The sequence below is a fragment of the Leucopleurus acutus genome (genome assembly GCF_964270905.1).
Source record: "Leucopleurus acutus genome assembly, chromosome: 12".
Lineage (NCBI taxonomy): Eukaryota > Metazoa > Chordata > Mammalia > Artiodactyla > Delphinidae > Leucopleurus > Leucopleurus acutus.
The window spans coordinates 57,508,212-57,531,925 of NC_139154.1; the positions used below are offsets into that span (position 1 = coordinate 57,508,212).

At 39.7% G+C, this 23,714-nt stretch overlaps 1 protein-coding gene across 2 annotated transcripts in view; it reads left to right on the forward strand.

The window, feature by feature from the left end:
- RMDN2 (regulator of microtubule dynamics 2) overlaps positions 1-23,251 on the forward strand; it is a 68,760-nt gene extending 45,509 nt beyond the window's left edge. Inside the window, exons 8-11 of one of the 2 annotated variants that reach the window (XM_082851943.1) lie at positions 4,360-4,458; positions 10,600-10,653; positions 10,742-10,822; positions 22,309-23,251. In XM_082851943.1, coding sequence (XP_082708069.1) covers positions 4,360-4,458; positions 10,600-10,653; positions 10,742-10,822; positions 22,309-22,362 — 288 coding nt within the window. In that variant the 3' untranslated portion in view covers positions 22,363-23,251. Of the gene's footprint in view, positions 1-4,359; positions 4,459-10,599; positions 10,654-10,741; positions 10,823-14,768; positions 20,284-22,308 lie in introns of those variants that run through there. The other variant, XM_082851942.1, reaches the window with a different exon arrangement.
- Positions 23,252-23,714: the final 463 nt, after the last annotated feature.

Here is a 23,714-nt window from a genome sequence, read left to right on the forward strand (position 1 = left end):
CCTCACTTACACCAATGGACAGATCATCCAAAATGAAAATAAATAAGGAAACAGAAGCTTTAAATGACACAATAGACCAGATAGGTTGAATTGATATTTATAGGACATTCCATACAAAAACAGCAGATTACACTCTTCTCAAGTGTACACGGAACATTCTCCAGGATAGATCACATCTTGGGTCACAAATCAAGCCTCAGTAAATTTAAGAAAATTGAAATCATGTCAACCATCTTTTCTGACCACAATGCTATGAGATTAGAAATCAATTACAGGGAAAAACACGTAAAAAACACAAACACATGGAGGCTAAACAGTACGTTACTAAATAACCAAGCGATCACTGAAGAAATCAAAGAGGAAATCAAAAAATACCTACAGACAAATGACTGAAAACACGATGATCCAAAACCTATGGGATGCTGCAAAAGCAGTTCTAAGAGGGAAGTTTAAAGCTATACAAGCCTACCTCAAGAAACAAGAAAAATCTCAAATAAACAATCTAACCTTACACCTAAAGGAACTAGAGAAAGAAGAACAAACAAAACCCAAAGTTTGCAGAACGAAAGAAATCATAAAGATCAGAGCAGAAATAAATGAAATAGAAACAAAGAAAACAATAGCAAAGATCAATAAAACTAAAAGCTGGTTCTTTGAGAAGATAAACAAAATTGATAAACCATTAGCCAGACTCATCAAGAAAAAGAGGGAGAGGACCCAAATCAATAAAATTAGAAATGAAAAAGAAGTTACAACAGACACCACAGAAATACAAAGCATCCTGAGAGACTACTACAAGCAACTGTATGCCAATAAAATGGACAACCTGGAAGAAATGGACAAATTCGCAGAAAGGTATAACCTTCCAAGACTGAACAAGGAAGAAATAGAAAATATGAACAGACCAATCACAAGTAATGAAATTGAAACTGTGATTAAAAATCTTCCAACAAACAAAAGTCCAGGACCAGATGGCCTCACAGGTGAATTCTGTCAAACATTTAGAGAAGAGCTAATCACCCATCCTTCTCAAACTCTTCCAAAAACTTGCAGAGGAAGGAACACTCCCAAACTCATTTTATGAGGCCACCATCACCCTGATACCAAAACCAGAAAAAGATACTACAAAAAAAGAAAATTACAGACAAATATCACTGATGAATATAGATGCAAAAATCCTCAACGAAATACTAGCAAACAGAATCCAACAACACATTAAAAGGATCATACACCATGATCAAGTGGGATTTATCCCAGAGATGCAAGGATTCTTCAATATACGCAAATCAATCAATGTGATACACCATATTAGCAAATTGAAGAATAAAAAACATATGATCATCTCAATAGATGCAGAAAAAGCTTTTGTCAAAATTCCACACCCATTTATGATAAAAACTCTCCAGAAAGTGGGCATAGAGGGAACCTACCTCAACATAATAAAGGCCATATACGACAAACCCACAGCAAACATCATTCTCAATGGTGAAAAACTGAAAGCATTTCCTCTAAGATCAGGAAGAAGACAAGGATGTCCACTCTCACCACTATTATTCAACATAGTTTTGGAAGTCCTAGCCATGGCAATCAGAGAAGAAAGAGAAATAAAAGGAATACAAATTGGAGAAGAAGTAAAACTGTCACTTTTGCAGATGACATGGTACTATACATAGAGAATCGTAAAGATGCCACCAGAAAACTACTAGAGTTAATCAATGAATTTGGTAAAGTTGCAGGATGCAAAATTAATGCACAGAAATCTCTTGCTTCCTATACACTAATGATGAAAAATCTGAAAGAGAAATTAAGGAAACAATCCCATTTACCACTGCAACAAAAAGAATAAAATACCTAGGAACAAACCTACCTAGGGAGACAAAAGACCTGTATGCAGAAACTAAGACACTGATGAAAGAAATTAAAGATGATACCAACAGATGAAGAGATATACCATGTTCTTGGATTGGAAGAATCAATATTGTGAAAATGACTATACTACCCAAAGCAATCTACAGATTCAATGCAATCCCTATCAAATTACCAATGGCATTTTTTATGGAACTAGAACAAAAAATCTTAAAATTTGTATGGAGACACAAAAGACCCTGAATAGCCAAAGCAGTCTTGAGGGAAAAAAACAGAGCTGGAGGAATCAGACTCCCTGACTTCAGACTATACTACAAAGCTACAGTAATCAAGACAATATGGTACTGGCACAAAAACAGAAACATAGATCAATGGAACAAGATAGAAAGCCCAGAGATAAACCCATGCACCTACAGTCAACTAATATATGACAAAGGAGGCAAGGATATACAATGGAGAAAATACAGTCTCTTCAATAAGTGGTGCTGAGAAAACTGGACAGCTACATGTAAAAGAATGGAATTAGAACACTCCCTAACACCATACACAAAAATAAACTCAAAATGGATTAGAGACCTAAATGTAAGACTAGACACTATCAAACTCTTAGAGGAAAACATAGGAAGAACACTCTTTGACATAAATCACAGCAAGATCTTTTTTGATCCACCTCCTAGAGTAATGGAAATAAAAACAAAAGTAAACAAATGGGACCTAATGAAACTTCAAAGCTTTTGCACAGCAAAGGAAACCATAAACAAGACGAAAATACAACCCTCAGAACGGGAGAAAATATTTGCAAATGAATCAACAGACAAAGGATTAATCTCCAAAATATATAAACAGCTCATGCAGCTCAATATTAAAAAAACAAACAACCCAATCCAAAAAATGGGCAGAAGACCTAAATAGACAACTCTGGAATATCTCAGAGTTGTTTAAGTGACTGAACTTCAGTTACTCTCATCAATCTGGATGATATCTTAAAACTATAATGCTAAGTGAAAACAATAAGTCAAAGAAGGAAATAAACAACATATCTTTTTTTTTCAAGTTCAAAAAAAGAAAAATAAGCATAGCAATAAATTAACATTATACAGAAAAGCGAGGGAATAATTTTGGGGGGATCGTATTTTCTTTGAAGTGTAGTTGATTTACAATATTATCTTAGTTTCAGGTGTAGAACGTAGTGAACATAGTTTTTATAGATTATACCCCATTGAAAGTTATAAAATATTGGCTATGTTCCCTGTGCTGTACAGTGTATCCGTGTAGCTTATTTATGTTATATATAGTAGTTTGTACCTCTTTTCTTTTTTTATTGAGCTAAAGTTGATGTACAATATTATGTCAGTTTCAGGTGTACAAGATAGTAATTCACAATTTTTAAAGGTTACACTCCATGTATAGTTATTATAAAATATTGATGGAATAATTTTTTTTTAAATAAAGGTTAATGGCTACCTAGAACCCTAGAAGATGGGATTAGGAAGGAAGACACTTGATGGCATTGGGAGAGCATAGTACCCTTTTAAGAATTCATTTCTGAATCTTTTTAAAAAATATTTAATTAATTAATTAATTTGGTTGCATTGGGTCTTAATTGTGGCCAGCGGGCTCCTTAGTTGCAGCTCTCAGGCTCCTCAGTGTGGCTCACCAGCTTCTTAGTTGCAGCACGTGTGCTCCTTAGTTGCGGCTCGCTGGCTCCTTAGTTGCAGCACCTGGACTCCTTAGTTGTGGCAGGTGGGCTCCTCAGTTGTGGTTCACCGGGTCCTTAGTTGTGGCATGAGAACTCTTAGTTGCGGCATGCATGTGGGATCTAGTTCCCTGACCAGGAATCGAAGCTGGACCCCCTGCATTGGAAGTGTGGAGTCTTAACCACTGTACCACCAGGGAAGTCCCCTGAATCCTTTTAATCTTTTATGTTATATACCTATTATTCATATTTGGGAAAAGTGAAAAAATTTAAAAAGAAAGCAAAAAACAAATGGTAATATGAGGTTTAATTTTGGTGTTCATCGGGTTTAAAAAAAATTATCCTGAATTATAAATATTTATACCGGGCCCTCACTGTACACTCCTCGTGGGTTAAGGATCCTCGTTCTGTTTACATTTCTGAGATGCTGCATTCTGGGTCAGGTTGGCAGCATGGAAAAGGTAGCAAGAGAGCAAAGGTAGGGTCTTGTAGCTACTACACCCTGTGCAAAGAAATACTATGCGTCATCTCAGGATCAAGAAGCACATGAACAAAGAGGATCAGCGTTAATCCCCACCCCCACCCCGTTTTTCCCTCATTGGACACAAACCTTATGAGTATTTCAAATTGGTTTGGTAACCAATGCTTTTAGAGCTCACAGTTTGTTAGAATTATGAAAAAAGGAAGGCAAAATATTAATACCATAAAGGTGATATCTTACACTCATCTAACTGGGGAGAGATTATTCATTCAAAAGGTGAACAACTTTCTAAGAGTGATTTGCTCTTTATTTGCAGGTCTCAAAACTGAGCTGGATTGAGAAAAAAATGGCTGCTACTCTGTTTGGAAAAATACCATCTGCAACTGTACAAGAAGCTTTGCAAAATTTCCTTAAGGTACATTTTGTCTATCCATTATTTCAGTGTCAAACTGGCTCCTATCTGCACCAGGCTCTCCTACTCTTGCTGTCAAGGAAATCTTTCTCTTCTCCATTTGTTGATTTCTAACTGTAAGCCCAGATTGAGTCCTCATTTTGGCATGTCCAAACTACTTCTTAGATCATAGTTATGCCCTAGGTCCTGGGTGTGGCAGCCCTTACTGCCAAATCCAGTGTAGCTTTCCAGGTCGTGTGAATATGTGCAAAAGCGTTCATGCCCTGATCATTAGACTTGGTCCTAAATACTCCTCATTATCCTAATATAGAACCAGTTTCATCTTAAAGAACTAAAAGTTTCCAAGAAGGGGAGTTATTTAAAAAGTCACTCTATGAATCGCAGACAGTTCTATGGAACATTTGTGGGGCATCAGACCAAACCAGTATTTTCATTCCTGTCTTAAAATGTACAATTGCTATGCTGATAAAACTCGAAATAGTAATGTGTGTGTATGCACACATGAAAATGTGTAATACATCCACCCATTTAACCAACTTCCTGTTGGGCTAATATCTTCATCTTTCTCTGGAACCAATTATGGGATCTTACAGATACTAAGATTTTTTTTCTTTCACCACCTGCCTACTTCAGGTTTGTAACAATGTAGACAAAACCAGGCTCTGATTTTGGTAATTGTCCAACATATTGTACAGGCTAATATTTTTTGTTATATTTTAGGGATTGATTTTGTAGAACTGAGAGAGAGTTTAGAGATCATATAATCTAAGGTGGCAAATATGTTGCACTGCACTTCTCTGAACAGTGAAAAAATAAGTATTCTAAAATCAAGCATGAGCCCAATGGAAAAAAGTATGGGAATACAAGTACAAGGGCTGTATGTTTCTTATTTTTTATTTAGTGTGATCTTTTTTGTTTTATAACAAAACAAGACCTCAGGAATGTAATTTTTTCCAGTGTCACACAATGGCAGGTCAAAAATAGGAGTGCATTATCATCACTTCACCTTTTTTCTACCATCGAGAATTAGTTCTCCCATGTTAAATTTTACAAGAGTAGAGATCATGGTGCATTTAAGATAAATGATTTATAAAAGGTGCTATGTTCATTAGCAAAAAATTTATTTGAATTTGAAACCCATTTTTTCATAGTATCAAAGTTATAACTGGAGGGTCAGGTTTTCAGGACACTGCACGAAAGTTCTTAAGGTGCTTATGCACCTGAAGTATTACACAGATAAAAGTAGTAAGAGGCACAATAATGTAGGGTAAGGATTGCAAACTCTAGAACCAGAGCACCTGGTTAAATCCCAGTTCTACTTCTTACTGGCTGATTAACACTGAGCAAGTACTTAATCTCTCTCTCTCTCAATTGAATCAATAACATGGAGGTTATGGTTGTTGTTGTGAAGTTGTTGTGAGCAACCCTTCATAGTGTTGTTGTGAAGATTAAATGAGTTAATACAAGCAAATTGCTTAGAGAATGCCCAGCAACTCATAAGTGCTCAATAAAAGCTCACAGAGTTTTAACTTCATTAAAATGTAAATACCTTGGCAGACCATCTTTGCGACCTCACCATTTAGTTATGACTTAGATTGTCTGAAATGCATTCCATGGTGTTTGTCAAGAGGGCGAGAAGGCATCAGGAATGCTTCTCCCCGTATTTACTGCAACACCTGAGGGTATGAGGAGACTAAGGCGTGGAGGAACTAAGAAATCTAGGACGGAGAGGAGTGGAAAAGGAAGCAGCGCATACCTTGGATCCCACACCCCAGGAGAGTCTGCAACCCCCTGGTCCCAATAGGGAGTCACGTCATTGGAACCCAGACTGTAGAACTTCTGCACCCACTCCATGCCTCCAAAGAGGGTTCACAGGAATGAGTCCCCAGAGCCATCCAGTTCAGTCCTGTAGAGATCAAGAGCACTGGCTTTGGAATCAGACAGTTTGAGACCCGAACCTTTTCCTATATGTATGACTTGGGCATGTTTATTTCTCCCAGTCATAAATTTTTCATCTGTAAAGTAGGCATGCATAATAATACCTACTTTATCTGGTTTTTGTGAAAGTTACATAAAATAATGCATGTAATTTTCTTGGCCCAGGGTCTAGCACATTAAATGCACTAACTGAAAATAAATGTTGTTATTAGTTTGCTCATATAACAGGTGAAATCTGGTCCTCCACAGTCTCAAAGCATCTAGGGAGGTGGTTTTAGACCAGGAGTCATCTGTGAATCCCCTGCTGGAATTTTTTCAAGCTATAGCATGCTTCCCACCCCATCCAAAATTATGGTATGATTCCCTCGGTCAGTGGTTTTTAACCTTGTCTATACCTTAGAATCATCTGGAGAGCTTTAAAAACCGCCAGCCCAGGCCACAACCCAGACTAATTATTTCAGAATCTCTGAATATATTAAGGTATAGTTTATATACAATCGAATTTACCCATTTTCTGTGTAGTTCAGTGAAATTTGACAAATTGGTATACTCGCATATCCATCTCCATTTCAAGATATAGAACATTTCCGTCGCCCTCAAGAGCTGTCCTTGCCCCTTTGCTGTCAGTTACCCCTGCCTCGTGCCCCAGGCAACCACTGATCTGTTTTCGGTCACTATAGCTTAGTTTTGCCTATTCGAAAATTTCGTATTAATGGAATCTTAGAGTTTGTACTTTGTGTGTGTCTGGCTTCTTTTGCTCAGCGTAATGTTTTGAGCTGCAGTCATTCTATTGAGGGTATCTGTAGTTCTTTTTGTTTGCCTAGTAATGTTCTATCATATGGATATACCACAATTTGCTCATGCATTTACCTACTGGTGGATGCTTTCATTGTTCCCGGCTTGGGGCTGTTATGAATAAAGCTTCTGTGAACATTCATTTGCAAGCTTTTGTGTAGACATGTTTTAAATTTTCTTGGATAAATACCTAGGAGTGGAGTTGTGGGGTCATATGGTAAGGGTTTTTAAAGCTTGATCAGTGTTTTTAAAGTTCTCAAGGTCCTTCATGTGCAGCCCATGGCATGGTTAAGAACCACGGGATCGGTGTGTGTAGTAAATGACAGGTGGGGCAATGTTGGCTACCCTGATGTCACTCACTGTTTGCAGTCACGTGATCCCTGAGTCTTCCTTAGTGGTTCCACCAGCTGCAGAGCTGTCTTCTGTGCCTTGATATGACAGAGGGCTGCTGCACGAGGTTATGAGGTGTTTTAAAAACAAAGCTAATTTATTCAGCAATGTTTATTAAGCACATACCTAGTCCAAATGAAGGGAACACAGAAATGACTAACACAGCTCCTGCCTCCAGGGAACTTGGACAACCAACACGAAGTAAACAGGTACAGTATTCTCTGCCAGGTGTTGTGATAGTGTTATAAGAGCATAGCTAGAAACTGCCCCTTAATCAGAACATTCTGTTGAGTAACACTACCTTCCTTGTTACTCAGCTAAGGCCTTTGGCAAAGGTCAGGATCGGCTCCGTTTTAGGACTTAGGTGTTGTTAGTAGCCTGCCTATGTTCCTTTGGACTTTTTTTTTTTTTTAACCATGAGTACAAAAAGAGATGTTCTGATATATGATCATTCTGGTTAATTTGACATAAGTGTTAAGGTGTATATGCAGAATTAAAACTCCAACATTAAAGAAATAAGAAGCTGCTGTGTGCATATGTTGGGGCAAGTTATCTAGATAGGATTTGTTCAGAACTGGGGCAACTACTGGACATAGAAGGTACAATCGAATAAAGTTTACTCTAGGTCCTTTTTTTTTCTTCCACTTATATTTAAGTATAATTGGCATGCAGCACTGTATAAGTTTAAGGTGTACAGCATTAATGATGTGACTTACATACATCACGAAATGATTATCACAGTAAGTTTAGTGAACATCAATCATCTCATGTAGACACAAAATTAAAGAAATAGAAAAAAAATATTTTCCTTGTGATGAGAACACAAGATTTACTGTCTTAGCTTTCATATATAACATAAGCAGTGTTAATTATATTGATCCTGTTGCACATTACATCCCTAGTACTATCTATCTTATAACTGGAAGTTATAACTTTTGGCTGCCTTCATCCAATTCCTCTCCCCTCCCAACACCCTCACCCCCAGCTCTGGTAACCACAAATCTGATCTCTTTTTCTATGAGTTTGTTTGTTTTTGAAGCATAATTGACTTGCTACACTATGTTAGTTCCTGGTGCACAACATAGTGATTCGATATTTCTATACGTTTCAAAATGATCACCACGTTAAGTCTAGTTACCATCTGTCACCATACAAAGATATTACATAATTATTAACTATATTCCCCACACCACACATTTCATACCTGTGACTTATTTATTTTGTAAATATACAAAAATTGTATTAGTGTGGCTCGAGAAATGCACTTAGTAAACTCAGGGAGTTACAGTGGAAATAACCGGACAAGTAGAGAGGAAGTGGGAGGACCAGAACCCATCAGCACCATGGATGGCTCTATAGGACTTTCAAGACTCTGGCCAGCACTGGACTTCCTTCAGTCTGTCCGCAGCCTTGCTGTTTCACTAGCAGGTTCTAGGCCAGATCCACACACTGTTCATCTGCTCGGTCTGAAAGAGGTGTACCCAGTCTGGCTTCCCAACCCAAGAGATTTTGTCCTCCTCTTCCTCCCAGGACCCTTCTCTTTGGGGTTCTGTAGAGAGTAAATGGCCTTTACAAGGGATGTGCTCCTGTAAGGTGTTGGAACCCTCCTCAGCACCCTGGGTCTTGCTTTCCCCTCCATTAGTATCCATCCTTAAAATGTACGTATCCTTTGACTCAGCAGCAATTCAACTTCTGGGAATCTCTCCTACACATGTAATCACATGCACACAAGCATATAGGAACAAGTATGTTCGCTGATCATTATTAGTAATAGTGAAAAATAAGTCTAAATGTCTAAGGGAGAACGCTTAATTTAATTATCGTATATGTGTAGTATGAAATGCAGCTCTTAGAAACAATGAGGGAGATCTTGTATGTGAACACAAAAATGTATCTGCGGTATGTTGTGGGGAAAAAGTTTTGGACCAATATGTAGGAACTGGTCCCATTAAAAAGTTTTTTTTCAAAAATCAGTTCCCTTTGGAGGGGGCGGGTTACTCTGCTTGGTAAAATGTCTGTAGGATGCATTTGTCAAACTGTTGGTAGTGGTTATCCCTGGGGGCTGAGATCGTAATTGAGAATAAGATTCTAACCGAGAAACTTTCACTTTTTAATTTTGGAAATGTCTTGATTGTTAGTGTGTTGTAAAACAAGCATATTTTTATAAATTTTTTAAAGTATCCTTCTTTTGGGTTCTGTGTCCCTCTGTGTTGGGGGCCGGGTCGGGTTGGGAGCTTCCTTGCATAGACCTTTACAACAGCAAAACCTGGCTCCGATGGAAAGATTGACTTAGGTTCTAAGAAGAGCTCTCTAGTAGCAACACCATATACCTGGCGGAATTCTTATTTACGAGAGATAGAGAAAAGGAACTGGTACGTAAGACATTAGTAGATGAGGGGTAAAGTACCTTTATAATACCCACTTATTAAAATCTGCAAGGAGGTCTGCTACTTGGACTAGTTATTTTAAGCATCTGCATTTTCTTTGAAAGAACTTGATGTGATGGACCTCAGTTATTATTCAGCTCATATGGAGTGTGTTGAGATCATAAGAAATCAAATATTAATGTAGTGGAAGATGCTTGCCATGTGATGTCAGTCACGTTCTACTCGTGCTTCCCAAAGAGATTGTAGGGACTTGTCCTGGGGAGAGTGTATCACCAGTTGTTTTGTCCCTGAAAGAAAAAAACACAAAAGATAGAGAAGGGGAAGTGAGGAAGATGGTTATACAAAGGATGGTTATACCTTTGTTTTGTATAACAAAGGTTATACAAAATCTTAAAGTATCTCATTGCTTTGTAAACTTTATGACCACAATAATAATTCTATTTTAATGGATAAGCTCAAAAGCTATATTTCTACCCAAAGGATACTTGAGCTAATAAAATGATTCACATGTGACACAACCATCCTAAATTCTTAGGGCAATTTGGTTAATGTCTGATTTATTGAAATATATCTACTTTACTTATTGTTTTAGTATTTCCCTGTTATTCTCTTTTCTGTTTTCTCTGAAAATCAGGTCGAAGAACTACACCCTGGGTTTTCTAAGTCCAATTACATGTTCTTGGCCAAGGTAATGAAGACAACAGTTTTAAGATCACTTTGACTTCATTACACAAAAATGTGATTAAGCTTCATATTGATTATTTTTTCATTTCTAGTGTTATATTGATCTTGAACAAACAGATACTGCTGTGAAGTTCTGTAATATGGCAGTGTTGCTTCCTTGTGTTACCAAAGAGGTAAGTCCATACGGTGACAAGGAGCACTGTTATTTTATTAGTACGATTCCAGCCTCAAATATGAACAACCGGCTTAGATACATCTGGAGGTTTTTGCTATCCTAAAACATATTGACTTGGATTTAACATGTACTATGACGTTTTAAAAATTGCTATAGGGGGCTTCCCTGGTGGCGCAGTGGTTGAGAGTCCACCTGTCGATGCAGGGGACGCAGGTTCGTGCCCTGGTCCGGGAAGATCCCACATGCCGCGGAGCGGCTGGGCCCGTGAGCCATGGCCGCTGAGCCTGTGCGTCCGGAGCCTGTGCTCCGCAACAGGAGAGGCCACAGCAGTGAGAGGCCTGCGTACTGCAACAAACAAACAAACAAACAAACAAACAAAAAAATTGATATAGGTAACCCTTCCCCAGGAGACCCCTTGTATCTTTAAGGAGCACACAAATCGTGGGCTAGCAGGTAAAACATTGTGATGCATGTTAGGTGTTACACAGCAGGGAGTGGGAAGGGCCCCACGAGGAAGGATGGAGGACAGCATGATTCTGGGGAGCTGGTGATTAAACTGGGGTAGGCAGCAAACAAACTAGACGGGCTGCCGCCTTACAGCAGGAAGAGGCTCTGTGCAGTTGCCACTGTCAGTCCCCAGCACACAGCACGTTGTGGCTGTTGAAGGCCGTGAAGAGGACTAAAAATATGTACTAACATTTTCTTGGTCTTTGAACACCATTAACGTAAAAGAAGGTGTCGCATTGCTTCTTGCCTTTTTCCCCGCTAATTCAGAATTCTGGACGTGCTGTAAGTTTTAGGAGTTTCACAGCATTAACAATTCAGTCTGTGTTCCTGTGTACTGGAATTGCGGGAACAAAAGGAAATGAATAAATGTTTTCCTGCTCCCTTCTCATAGCACATAAACATTATCAGCCTGTGAATCGCAACTGAATAGAAATACCTCAGAAATAAGTACTCCTCCTCTGCTGTTGGAGCAATACAGGCTTCAGCGTTTGTTGTGATCTGGAACATAAACACGTAAGACATGCCCACTGCCCTCTAGGAGCCTGTAGCCTAGAAGGGAACATAAGGTATATATCCAAATAAAGGGAGCTCAGGGTAGAAAGCATGAAGTGCTCAGAGAGGTACAAATCATTGGTTATGGACATATTGAAAAGGGGGAAATTATTTTCACCTGGAAGAGATCAGCTAGCATCAGAGGTGGACCTGGAAAGACGTATGTAACGTGGAGGTGTGGGCGAAGCACGTCACGGGCGGTGAACAGAAACACAGAGGTGGAGAAGCAAAGGTTTGTTTGCCTGGAGTGGAAGGACTATTCAGGGCGGTCATGGGAAATAAGTCTGGAAAGGGGAAGTGAAACAAGACCTGCGCAGGACCTTCCAGGTTCAGGGATGCCTGTGTCTCTATGCAGGGCTCAGCCGCAGCCACCTGCGCAAGGGCTTGGCCTGCCTCTATGTTTGGGATTTCCTACGGGGTTCGTTATCCTTCTACCTCTAATCCCTAGTTGGCTCCATTGGTGAATAGGAAATACAAAACAGCACTCTTTATCTAAAAGACAGTTTGTGTGGCTTTTTCAGCAGGAAACAGATTTTGTCCCTCTCGTTGCTTGCTCCGTGTTAGTGGTTGGGGCCCTCCTGTCTTTTACATCTCTCCTGAACGATGCCAGTTTGGGTTACATGCAGTCCTTTTAAACTGAGTGTCTATGCATTCTTTCTAGAATAGGAGATTAAAATACAATATGATAGTGAGGTACCTGGTTTGATATGCAGATGTTTATGCATGACATTCAGCGCTCTCACAGGCGGTCTAATATTGACCAGCTTCAGGGTTTGATCCTTGGTCCCTAAGTCTTCTCTCCCCTTTCCTTCTCCCTACCTGCCAAACCTATCCTCCATGGCTTCAAATACTACGTACCTGCCAGGGGTCCTCAAATTTGCGTCTCTAGACCTCTCCTCTGAGTCTGGACCTGATTATCCAACAGCCTGCTTGACATCTCTGCTTGGATGACTCATAGACATCTCACACTCAACTAGTCATCAGGCCTTTGCATCTGCTCTTCCTTCATCTGCCCCTCTTAGTAAATAGCACCTCCACCCACCCAATTAGAAAAGCTGGGAATGATCCTTGACACATCCTTATCCCTCAGCCCCCAAACCCAGATGTCTACCCAGACACCAAGTTCTCGTAGTTCTTCTTTCTTTTTTTTTTTTAATTTATTTATTTAAATTTACTTATTTTTGGCTGTGTTGGGTCTTCGTTGCTGCGTGCAGGTTTTGTCTAGTTGCAGCGAGCGGGGGACTACTCTTCGTTGTGGTGCACGGGCTTCTCATCACAGTGGCTTCTCTTTTTGCAGAGCACCGGCTCTAGGCGTGCAGGCTTCAGTAGTTGCAGCATGCAGGCTCAGTAATTGTGGCTCAGGGGCTCTAGAGCACAGGCTCAGTAGTTGTGGCGCACGGGCTTAGTTGCTCCGTGGCACAAGGGATCTTCGCGGACCAGGGCTTGAACCTGTGTCCCCTACATTGGCAGGAAGATTCTTAACCACTGCACCACCAGGGAAGCTCTCTTGTAGTTCTTCTAAAACATGCCTTGAGACATCCAACTGCTATCTCTCTCTCTCTCTCTCTCTCTCTCTCTCTCTCTCCACCCACCACTCCAAGCAGGGCACCACTCTCTTTCACCTGAGCTACGATCATGAGAGCCTCCCAACTGGTCTCACAGCTCCTTGCCCCCTGCCCAGTCATTCTTGGCTCCCAATATCAGCCAAAGCCACAGATTAAACATAACCTTCGCATGTCACTTCCCTGCTTGAAAACATTTTGCTTTTAGGATGAAGTTCAAAATTTTTAGCATGCCCGTCAGGGCTCTGATCTAGCTCCTCCCAATCTCTTAAGCTTCATATGTTCCCCTCTCTCCCCTACTCTACACTGTGTTCTTTCCCGCCTTGCGCCCTTGGGGCACAGTATTCCCCCTTTTGGAAACGTTCCCCTACAAACCCTCCATTCCCTTCACCAGCTTTATTCCTACTCATCCTTCAAGCCTCACCATCAATGTCATTTCTTCAGGAAAGATTTCCTGGACACTCCCAGGCAAGAAAGTACCTCATGCTTTTCCTTCATGCCATTTAGCACAGTTGTGATTATATAGTTATTTGTGTGGTTGGTTCATGAAAGTAGCAACCAGGTGTGTTTCATTCATCACTCTCTTCCTAGTGCCAAATGTACTGCCTGGCGTATAACAAGGACTCAGTAAGTACTGGTAGGAAGACTCGATAAAAGTGCTAATAGTAATAATAAATAGAACCGGTAATAAATGTAACTAAGAAAGCTGAGCAGTGTGGAACTATTTATGTAATAAGCACAACAGCCTTAGCAAATATTTCCCGCATTACTTATTTTTTCCAGTGATTTGTATTCCTAGCAGTTTTTTTTCAAGTGGTTAATGTACTGTCAGGAATATCTCAATTTCTTTTTCAGTTAGAAAATCGAATGAGGCAAGTTATCTATAGTACCCACTCTCTCTGTAAAGGTTTTCCAGGTTGAAGTATATCCCATTAGTGATTTTGGTGACCCACTTGTTTATTTCCAAAATATCTAGCATTGGCACTCATTACAGCGAAGGCAGCCCAGCCATCGGTTTTCTCTCCCTCCTGTGAACTTGCATAACATTTGTGCTTCTTTCTGTGACACTCGTACCCTCTTCCTGGCATCGCAGTCATTTGTGAACGTGACTTCTGTCCTTATCAAGGAGCTTGGAGCTCATCATACTGCACTTAATATCGGGAATGTCAGCCCTTGGGCCTCTAGAGCCCAGATTCATGCACATAAGCCACTTTACAGTTTCAGAATCTGAAATTACAGTATTTTATTATTCATGTGGACTTTTCTTGACCCTAGATAGGTAATGTCAGCTCCTGAGAAACATTTCTTCTTTTAAAATTAAAGGGAGTCCTGTGTCTAAGGCAGTGTGAGAATGATCACTGAGTGAAATAACAACAACGCTGGCAGCCTGAAAATTGTTTGCCTGGAGGAAGAGTCCAAGTTATTGACTCAGAGCACACTGAGAAAGCACAAATATAAAAAGCATTGTGTGACATGTTGTGCTACAATGAGGGATGTGCTAATCCGGTAAAGAAAAATACTTCTAAAATTGTTATAATATTTTGAAGTGACATTAATCACTCTTCTAAGGCAAACAAACTCTTATTGGACAGTAAATACAATGTATCAGAAACAACCACAGGGAGAAGATGCCTCTGGGAGGGCAGAAAGTAAAGAACTTCTTTATATTTAGCAAGTGGTGGAGTTGTCTTTGAAATTACCTGTAGTTTAAGTCCTGGGCTGCATTTCCAACCTGTTCTATAGATTGAGAATCATCACTCTCCTTGGTAACCACTCTTAATAATAAAATCCTAATTTTTTTTTTTTTTTTTTGGCTGCACCACACAGCTTGTGGGTTCTTAGTTCCCCAACCAGGGATCGAACCCAGGGCCCTGGCAGTGAGAATGTCAAGTCCTGACCACTAGACCACCAAGGAATTTCCTAAAATCCTAATTCTACTTTAAATGTTCTATCTTAATTAAGACCTCATATTTGATTATCTTAATTAAGACATCGTGTTTTCAGGTAAGTTTAGAAAGTATAGTTAGTCCACAACTCTTCACCTGTCTTCCTGTTCTAGGGATGCTACAACTCAGAGGGGTGGCTGGATCACTTACCAAAATCCAGCAGTGTTGTCCAGGGTCTCATTTGTTAGAAATTCATATTTGCCTATTTCTTTCTGGTTTAAATGTATATCTTATGCATTAACTCATCTGTGTTCTCCATGCCTGGAGAATTAATTCTTCCTATACATTAAAAAACAATTAATAAAGCCATTTCAGAGTGGACAGAGTGGACTTTCCCACTGTCTGAACAGACATTTCGTGAATTATAGGCAGGCAGTGTTACTCTGTTTACACCCTCCTGTTTCTACTCTTTTGTCTCCTACCTTCTATTCATCTGCATTCGAAATATATTATTTCTTAAGCTTTCTCAGTATGTAATGTCCTTAGCTGTATACTTTAAGTTGATCTTAAAAATACCTTAAAGAAATTTCTTAGCCTTCCTTGTAATTAATTTTCTTAAAATAACTGATGATGTAGAATCAGTTTGGGATCAGTTATTTTTAATCAGTATGCAGTCTAGTAAAGTTGATGTTTGATAAATCATTACCCAAATGCTTAGAGCATAATGATTTAATATAAATGAGTCTCTCTTATTTATCTCTGTAGCATAGAGCATTGATGTATTTAATCAAAACATAATATTTTCTGACTCTCTCAGATCAAATAAATCTATGTTTTTGAATGTGTGTTCGAGTGAGTGAAAAAAATTACCTTTATTCATTTATCTTGCAAATATGGTGATGCTCTGCCAGAGGCTTGGGATACAGTGAGAAGAAAAACAGATCCTATCCTTGCCACCATGAATTCTGTAGTCTAGTGGAGAAGGCAGGCACTGAACAAGTAAAGCGATAAAGTGGGATGAGTGTAATGGAAATAAAATCACAGAGATTTATGAGAAAATAAAACTGGGACTGCAACCTGGACCGGGGGCTAAGAAAGGCCTTCCTGAGGTTTTGATAGGTAACCTGAGATTCTAAGGAAATTAGAATTTAAACCCAATGGTTTAAATCTTTAAGACTTTCTTGGGTATGGGGGGCTTGTTAAAAATATGGATTCCTGTCCTTCTTCTAGAGAGAAAGAAGCTCTGCGCTGCAGAGCGTGATGACAGCAACCTCACTATCAATGTGACTCACTCAGGTTTCTGTCCGTTGAGTTCTGCTCTGCCGGCTTAGTGCTCAGGCTGTCCCTGAGTAAGAAAACAGAGGAAGGCAGGTGGCAGCTGGGTTCTTGGCATTGCAGCCACAGGAAATGATGACCTTTGAGGACATGGCTGTGGACTTTACTCAGAAAGAATGGGCCTGCTGAACCCATCTCAGGGGAAGCCGTGCAGAGACATGATGCTAGAAAACACCAGTCATTGGCTCTCCCTTGGGTGTGAGCTCTGAAATCAGATGTGACTTCTCAGTTGGTTCAAGGGGAAGAGCTGAGGTGGGGAGGGAGAAGATTTCCCCAAGGCCAGCGTCTAGGCTGGAAAGTCTTAAAAACTAGGACATAACTTCCCTGCAGAATATCTGCAGGAAGGAGCCATCTAATGTCACGGTAAGTTCGTGAGGGTGAGGTCTGTTTCTCTACATTAGAACTGATCCGCAAATGGGGTAACTGAGGAATGCAGAACGATCTCATGACTTCAGTTTGAGGTGAAAGTGTGCTGTCTCAGCAGAAAGGTTTGGGTAGTTTGAATCTGGGGAAGAAAGGAGTAACCTGAACTCACAACCATAGTCTGGGTTCTTACAAGAGGACATTTGCATAAATATGGTCAAACATCAAGTGCTTGAAACATAATGAAGGCCTCAAAATTACTCAGATAACTGTACAGTGGACCTGCTGCAAAGGAGAAAACTTCTGTACCTGCAGGAGAGTCACACACCCTGTGAAAGTAACCAGGGGGGCAAAGACTTTAACTAGAGGTTATCAATCAATGAATGAGCATAAAATTCATATGTAGCAGAATGAATAGATGAATGGATGTGGACAGACCTTTAACAGCCTCTCATCTCCTCAGTAGCAGAGATTTCACACTGGAGAGGAGTTCTCTGAATATAGTGAGAATGGGGAAATATTCACTCACAGCTCCACATTGACTGAACAAGTGTTAACTCACACTGGAGAGAAGCCCCGTAAATGTAACGAATGTGGGAAACACTTTAGCCAGAGAGCTACCTTTTGTTCACACCAGAGACAAACCCTTTGCAATCATTATGGAAATGCCTCCAGTAATAATTCATCCTTCAAATGACACAAGTGAATCACACTGCAGAGAAGCCATAAGAATATCATCTATGTGGTAAAGCCTTTAGTTGATGCTCTAACCTTAGCCATGAAACAGCATACACTGGAGAGGAACCCTAGAGACGTAATGAATTTGGAGGAACCTTCAGTCCCAGCTCTAACCTTTATAGACACCATAGAGTTCACGCAGGGGAGAAATGCTGCAGCCTTCAGCCATCTCTCAGGCCTTGGTCTACACAGAAAACTCAAACAGGAAGGGACACAGCAAGTCTTTACCAGGAGGAGGAAGCCATTTGGGAAATACCAGACAATTCATGCTGGAGAAGCAATTCAATGAAATAAACATGGGAAACCCATTACTCATAGAGCAGCACTCCAGGGCACGTGAGGACTTCTACTGTATCAGACACTCTCAGTGTCATGAATGAAATGATCTCACCTTAGTCAGCCTTAAAGTTCTCACACTTGGGAGTTCCTTAAGCCTCAAGTCAATGTAGAAATGCCTTCATCTGGATTTTATATAAGAAAATTCATACTCAGGGGAAAAAAATACTCTATCAAGAAGAACCCTTTAGTACACAATTCAACATATAATTAGACTTCTGCCAAATGACATATTACTGAAAATAATACCATGTAAAGATGTGGAACTGTGATGCATTCTTAGAAAAGTTGAATGTAGATTTTGGTGAGATGTAATAAACAATGTGATAACCCCTCTTCAGTAGATTAATAACAGTTGTTGATGAAAAATCTAATACATGGGTATTTGTCTTTAAAAAAATCATGAGGGCTTCCCTGGTTGCGCAGTGGTTGAGAGTCCGCCTGCCGATGCAGGGGACACGGGTTCGTGCCCCGGTCCGGGAGGATCCCACATGCTGCGGAGCGGCTGGGCCTGTGAGCCATGGCCTCTGAGCCTGCGTGTCCGGAGCCTGTGCTCCGCAACGGGAGAGGCCACAACAGTAAGAGGCCCGCGTATCGCAAACAAACAAACAAAAAAAAAATCATGAAACATTATGGTGAGTAATTGAGGCATTTTCCTTTACTGCATCGCTGTTGATCAGCTGATCAGTTTCAGTTTTGTACGCAGCTCTAAACGTATTTACAAGGACTTTGTTTAATCAGAAAATACCTTTTAATGTAACGGAAAAAGCGTAGAATACAAAACATGTGTTCTAATTATTCTATTTGTGTTTAAATATGTACCCACATGGCAAGGGTGAATGGAAACATGGACAAACAAGCACAGTTTATAAGTGATTCAGATATCCCAGGTGATACTGATGCGGGTGGTATACACACCATATTTTATTAACTAGAAATAGAAAGATAAATAGAAAGGTTTGGAGTTGAGAAATATGTGAAAAAGCGCTGTATCAAGTGTACAATATTGCTGAAATGTTGAGTTCTTGAGAGAGAGAAGAGATGAGAGCCTTGTATACCTTTTTCTTAAAAGCAGGAGAAAACCATTAGAGGGTCTTAAGCAGCAAGTAAAACAATGAGATTTTTAGAAGGACACAATAGCTACCATGTGGAGATTGACTTGGATGGGAGGAGAGCAAAATTGGAAGTTGGAATACAATTTAGATAACTTCTGCAATGACACAAACATGAGGTGATGACCTGGACTAAGATGATGGCAGCAAGGAGTGAAGAGATGAGGACTGATTCAACAGATTTGTAGGTAGTATTGTCTACAGGACTTGGATATCGAAGATGGAGGACTCAAGAATGACATCTCGGTTTCTGGCATGGGAACCTGACCAGGGCAGGTGGCAGTACCCTTTATGGACACAGGGAATATTGGAGAACCAGATTTGGTAGACAAGGAGAGTTCAGTTTTGGACATTTGGAGTTTGTGTTTTTGAGATTTTCAGATCCATTAAGTGATTGAATATTTGGCATATAAATGTCTGAAACCACAAGTACGGCAGAGATCATCCAGAGAGGTTATATAGTGTGTGAAAAGCAGAGGGCAAAGGATCAACCGTGAGAAACTCCAGTGTAATGGGAGGGAAAGAAACCTACAAATGAGATTGAAAGAAGTGGCCAAAGATGACAGGACTCCAGAATCCAAGGGACGGCGGAAGTGGTCAACTCTGTCAGACACTCTAGGGGAGTCAAGACTGTAATGAGCAGATGAAGTTAACGATGCCTATGTCATTGGTGATCTTAACCCAGACTGTTTCAGTGGAACAGTATAGGAGGCAACAGAGCGCAGAGCACTAGAGGTGAGAAAATCCAGTCAGTACGTGCAGACACTGCTCCAATAATTTGATGGGAAAGAGAGGAGAGATGTAAGGTAGAAGTTAAAGCAGTGCTTGAATTGAGAAATAGTTTTGTTTTGGATGGAAAATCTCGGAGCATATTTAAATAGTAATGAGAAAGAGCCAGCAAAGAAGGAAGGGTTCAAGAAAGACTAGAGAGGGGGGAGATAGCTGATAAAATTAGGTCACCAGGAAGCCGGATACGGTGGGATCCAAAGCACATTAAGGTCCTGTCCTTTTGTCACAGGATAGATAGAGGAATCGATGGGTTTGTAGTGAACCAGGGTAAGTGCCCCAGGGGGGAAAGGGTTTTAGTCTTTGAGTGAGAGTAGGAGGGTGTGGAATCTAAGGTGGGTAGAAAATAAGTCAAGGCAGGAAAAAGCTGATAGAGAACAAGGATAAAATCCCTCCATGAACCTATTGAAGGTTGAAAATTTGATGTATTAAGCGTAATTGGATAAATGACCCCAAAGGATAGGCAGTGTTCAGAGAACAGGATGCCTATTTCAGAGGTGGAGCAGTTTTAGGTCTGACACAGCCCAGGGTGCACTCGCAGGGGTGGTGGGGAAGATGAGGAGACACCCTTCTAAAAGGCTCGGATACACGGGCCGTGGGAACAGTGAAGTCTCCAACAGTGGTGGCGGAACTCGGTGTGGAGACCAAGGCACCAAAGTCATAAAAAATAAAAGTAAAAGGAGAGTGACCAGGAGTTTGTTAACAGCTATAAGAAATGGTCGAGAGCAATTATCCTGTACCACTGGCTCTAACCACTCCCTCATCCTCTTCCCGAGCCCCTCAGAAATATTCTTTTAGCAAATGCATTGCTGGTTATGCAGAAATGACCTCAAAACAAGCCTTCTAACAGGGGTTCCAGGGAGCTCTGTCTGGGAAAAAGGGGAGGAGTGTGAGGTTGAGTCAGGGAAGAGAGACTAGAGAAGAGCAGTTTTGGGGTGAGCACCGAAGAGGATTCATGATCTGAAGGGGGTACATTTGGGGCAGTGACAGAGGAAAGCATGACTGGAGGTGCTGCTTTTAGTTGGTGGGGGGTTTCTTAAGCTAAAAGGCACTGCCAGTGTCCTCTATCCATTAAAAATAAATTAATTAAAGACTTAGGTGGAAACCCTGGGAAGGAGGTAAAGTGGGAGGGGTGTGTGTGTGTGTGTGTGTGTGTGTGTGTGTTGGCAGTTGGATTGGGTGGGAGTTGAAGGAATTCTTTGTGGTGCCTGAGGGCAAATATTGCTAAGCCATGATCTTAATTTTAAATCTTTTATTGTAGTTTAAGCATATTCATTTCTTTAGGCATCTAGTTGAAATAAGTCTCTCATCTACATAAGAAATTGGTTCCTAGATTTGGGAAATTGTTACTGAGCTCTGGTGTCTAACCACTTGTTTAACAGGCATTTATTTAGGGTCTTCTAGGTACCAGGCACTGAGCTGGCCCGAGGATTACAAAGATAAACATGAATTATGGCTTTTTATAAGTTCTTTTAAATAATGCATCACTATCATAGATTCATTAACCATATTTTCTTACAACCTTCAAAAATATTGATTTGATAGAAGGTATACTCCTAGTTGATCAGACACTACAGTAGAATCAGTGTGTTAATGTTTATGATTAAAACTATTAAAGAACTTCCAGTTTTTAAAAAAATCTGGCTAACAGCTACTTCCAAAATCTACCTTGTCCAGTTTTCCTCATCTGTTTATTTTAAATGTGTTAACATTCCTTAATTCCTTTCTGATCGATGCTCAGTGTCTGTTAAACACAAAAGCGCATAGGAGTACCTTACCATCTGAATTTGTTTCTACTCTTCCTAACTTCCACACTTGTTTTAAGGAAATAACACATGTGGAGTCCTATAAAACATATTACATGATTTTTAATCTTAAATATAAACTACCTGATAAAGTAGGTAGTTTGGATCTTGTAGTGGAATCTTGTCTGGATCTTACAGAGGAATCTCAGATTTCTTCAAATTCTGCTGCTAGGGCCAGGACCTCTTCCACATGTTACAGTTGAAGAAGAAAACAGTGTTATCATTAACACGCTGGTGGATCCAGTGTGTCAGCTTCTATAGAAGGCGCTCACCTTCCTGTATCCACCACTCCAGACCAGCTGGAGGAAGAGCCTGGAAATCACTCTCCACATCACTTATATTTTCAGAGATCTGATTCATGCCTGGTCCTAAGAAATGCACAGTTTCTTTGTAATGGTCTTTAAAAGAGTATTCCCTCATTCAACAAAAGTCTACTTCAAAGTACCTAGAGTATGAGGTTGAATGTGTGAAATCTTTTTGTGTATTTGTATTTTCTTTATAGGATAAAGATGCACAGAAAGAGGTGAAAAAAATAAACACTTCCTTGAAGAGGTAAATAAAAGAACTTGCTCTTCAACAAATCAGATGTGGTCTACTAAAATTTAAACTAATCAAAGTTGTGTTTTTTTATTATCCTTTTTTCTTTTTTGATGTAAGGGTAATGTGCTCAGATATCAAGGCAAAATCACGTTTCTGCAGAAGGCATTCCACTAGTAGCACTACAAAACTAATCATGTTATTTGGAGGAATCTATTTCCTATAATGTCACTACAAAATGATCTTTAAACATGTACGCTTTAAATTTTTCCTATTAAATTATAGTCTTCAGAATAAAATATTTAAGTCAATTCAATAAAATGAACTCAAGTGAGTGTTTTATTGCTGCTTCAGTGGTAACTTTACAAAACAAAACAATTTCATTAACGTGAATGAAAAATGGAAAAAAAGGCGAAGGACATGAACGAGTTGTTGATAGGAGAAGAAAAACAAAAGGGGAAATATAACTAGTAATTTTAAAAATGTGAAGAAAATTACAATAAGATACTGTTTTACCATCAAATTAGCAAGGATTTCTTTTTTTCTTTAAAGAAACGTTCAATGCTGGCAGTGATGCCATGAGATGGACCATTCTCATACACTGCTGCTGGGAGGGCATTTTGACACAAACATTTGGTAAAGTGTATCTAGAACCTTAAAAATATAAAAACTCTTTAATCTTGTAATTTCATTTTATGGAAATAATCTTAGAGAGAAAGTACACTTATGCACAAATGTTCATAACAACACTATTTTTTACAGCAAAACACTGTGTCCAGCAGTAAGAAAGCAGTTAATCATATTTGAATAAAACTGTAATAGAATATTATTTTGACATTAAAAATAATTTCAAAAATGACATAGGGAAATGCACAGACAATCTTAAGTTCAAGTAGAAGACAAATTAGTATACACACATGATCTCAACTATATGAAAATGTGCGTAGAAAATCATCTATCAGAAATACACTAACCTGGTAGTTGTTCATATTTCTGTGGAGTTGTGTTTGATTTCTAATATTTCCCAATTTTTAATAATTAAACTAAAAGGACTTTTTTAACATTTTTATTGGAGTATAATTGCTTTACAATGGTGTGTTAGTTTCTTCTTTACAACAAAATGAATCAGTTATATATATACATATGTTACCATATCTCTTCCCTCTTGCGTCTCCCTCCCTCCCACCTTCCCTATCACACCCCTCCAGGCGGTCACAAAGCAACGAGCTGATCTCCCTGTGCTATGCGGCTGCTTCCCACTAGCTATCTACCTTACATTTGGTAGTGTATATATGTCCATGCCTCTCTCTCGCTTTGTCACAGCTTACCCTTCCCCCTCCCCATATCCTCAAGTCCATTCTCTAATAGGTC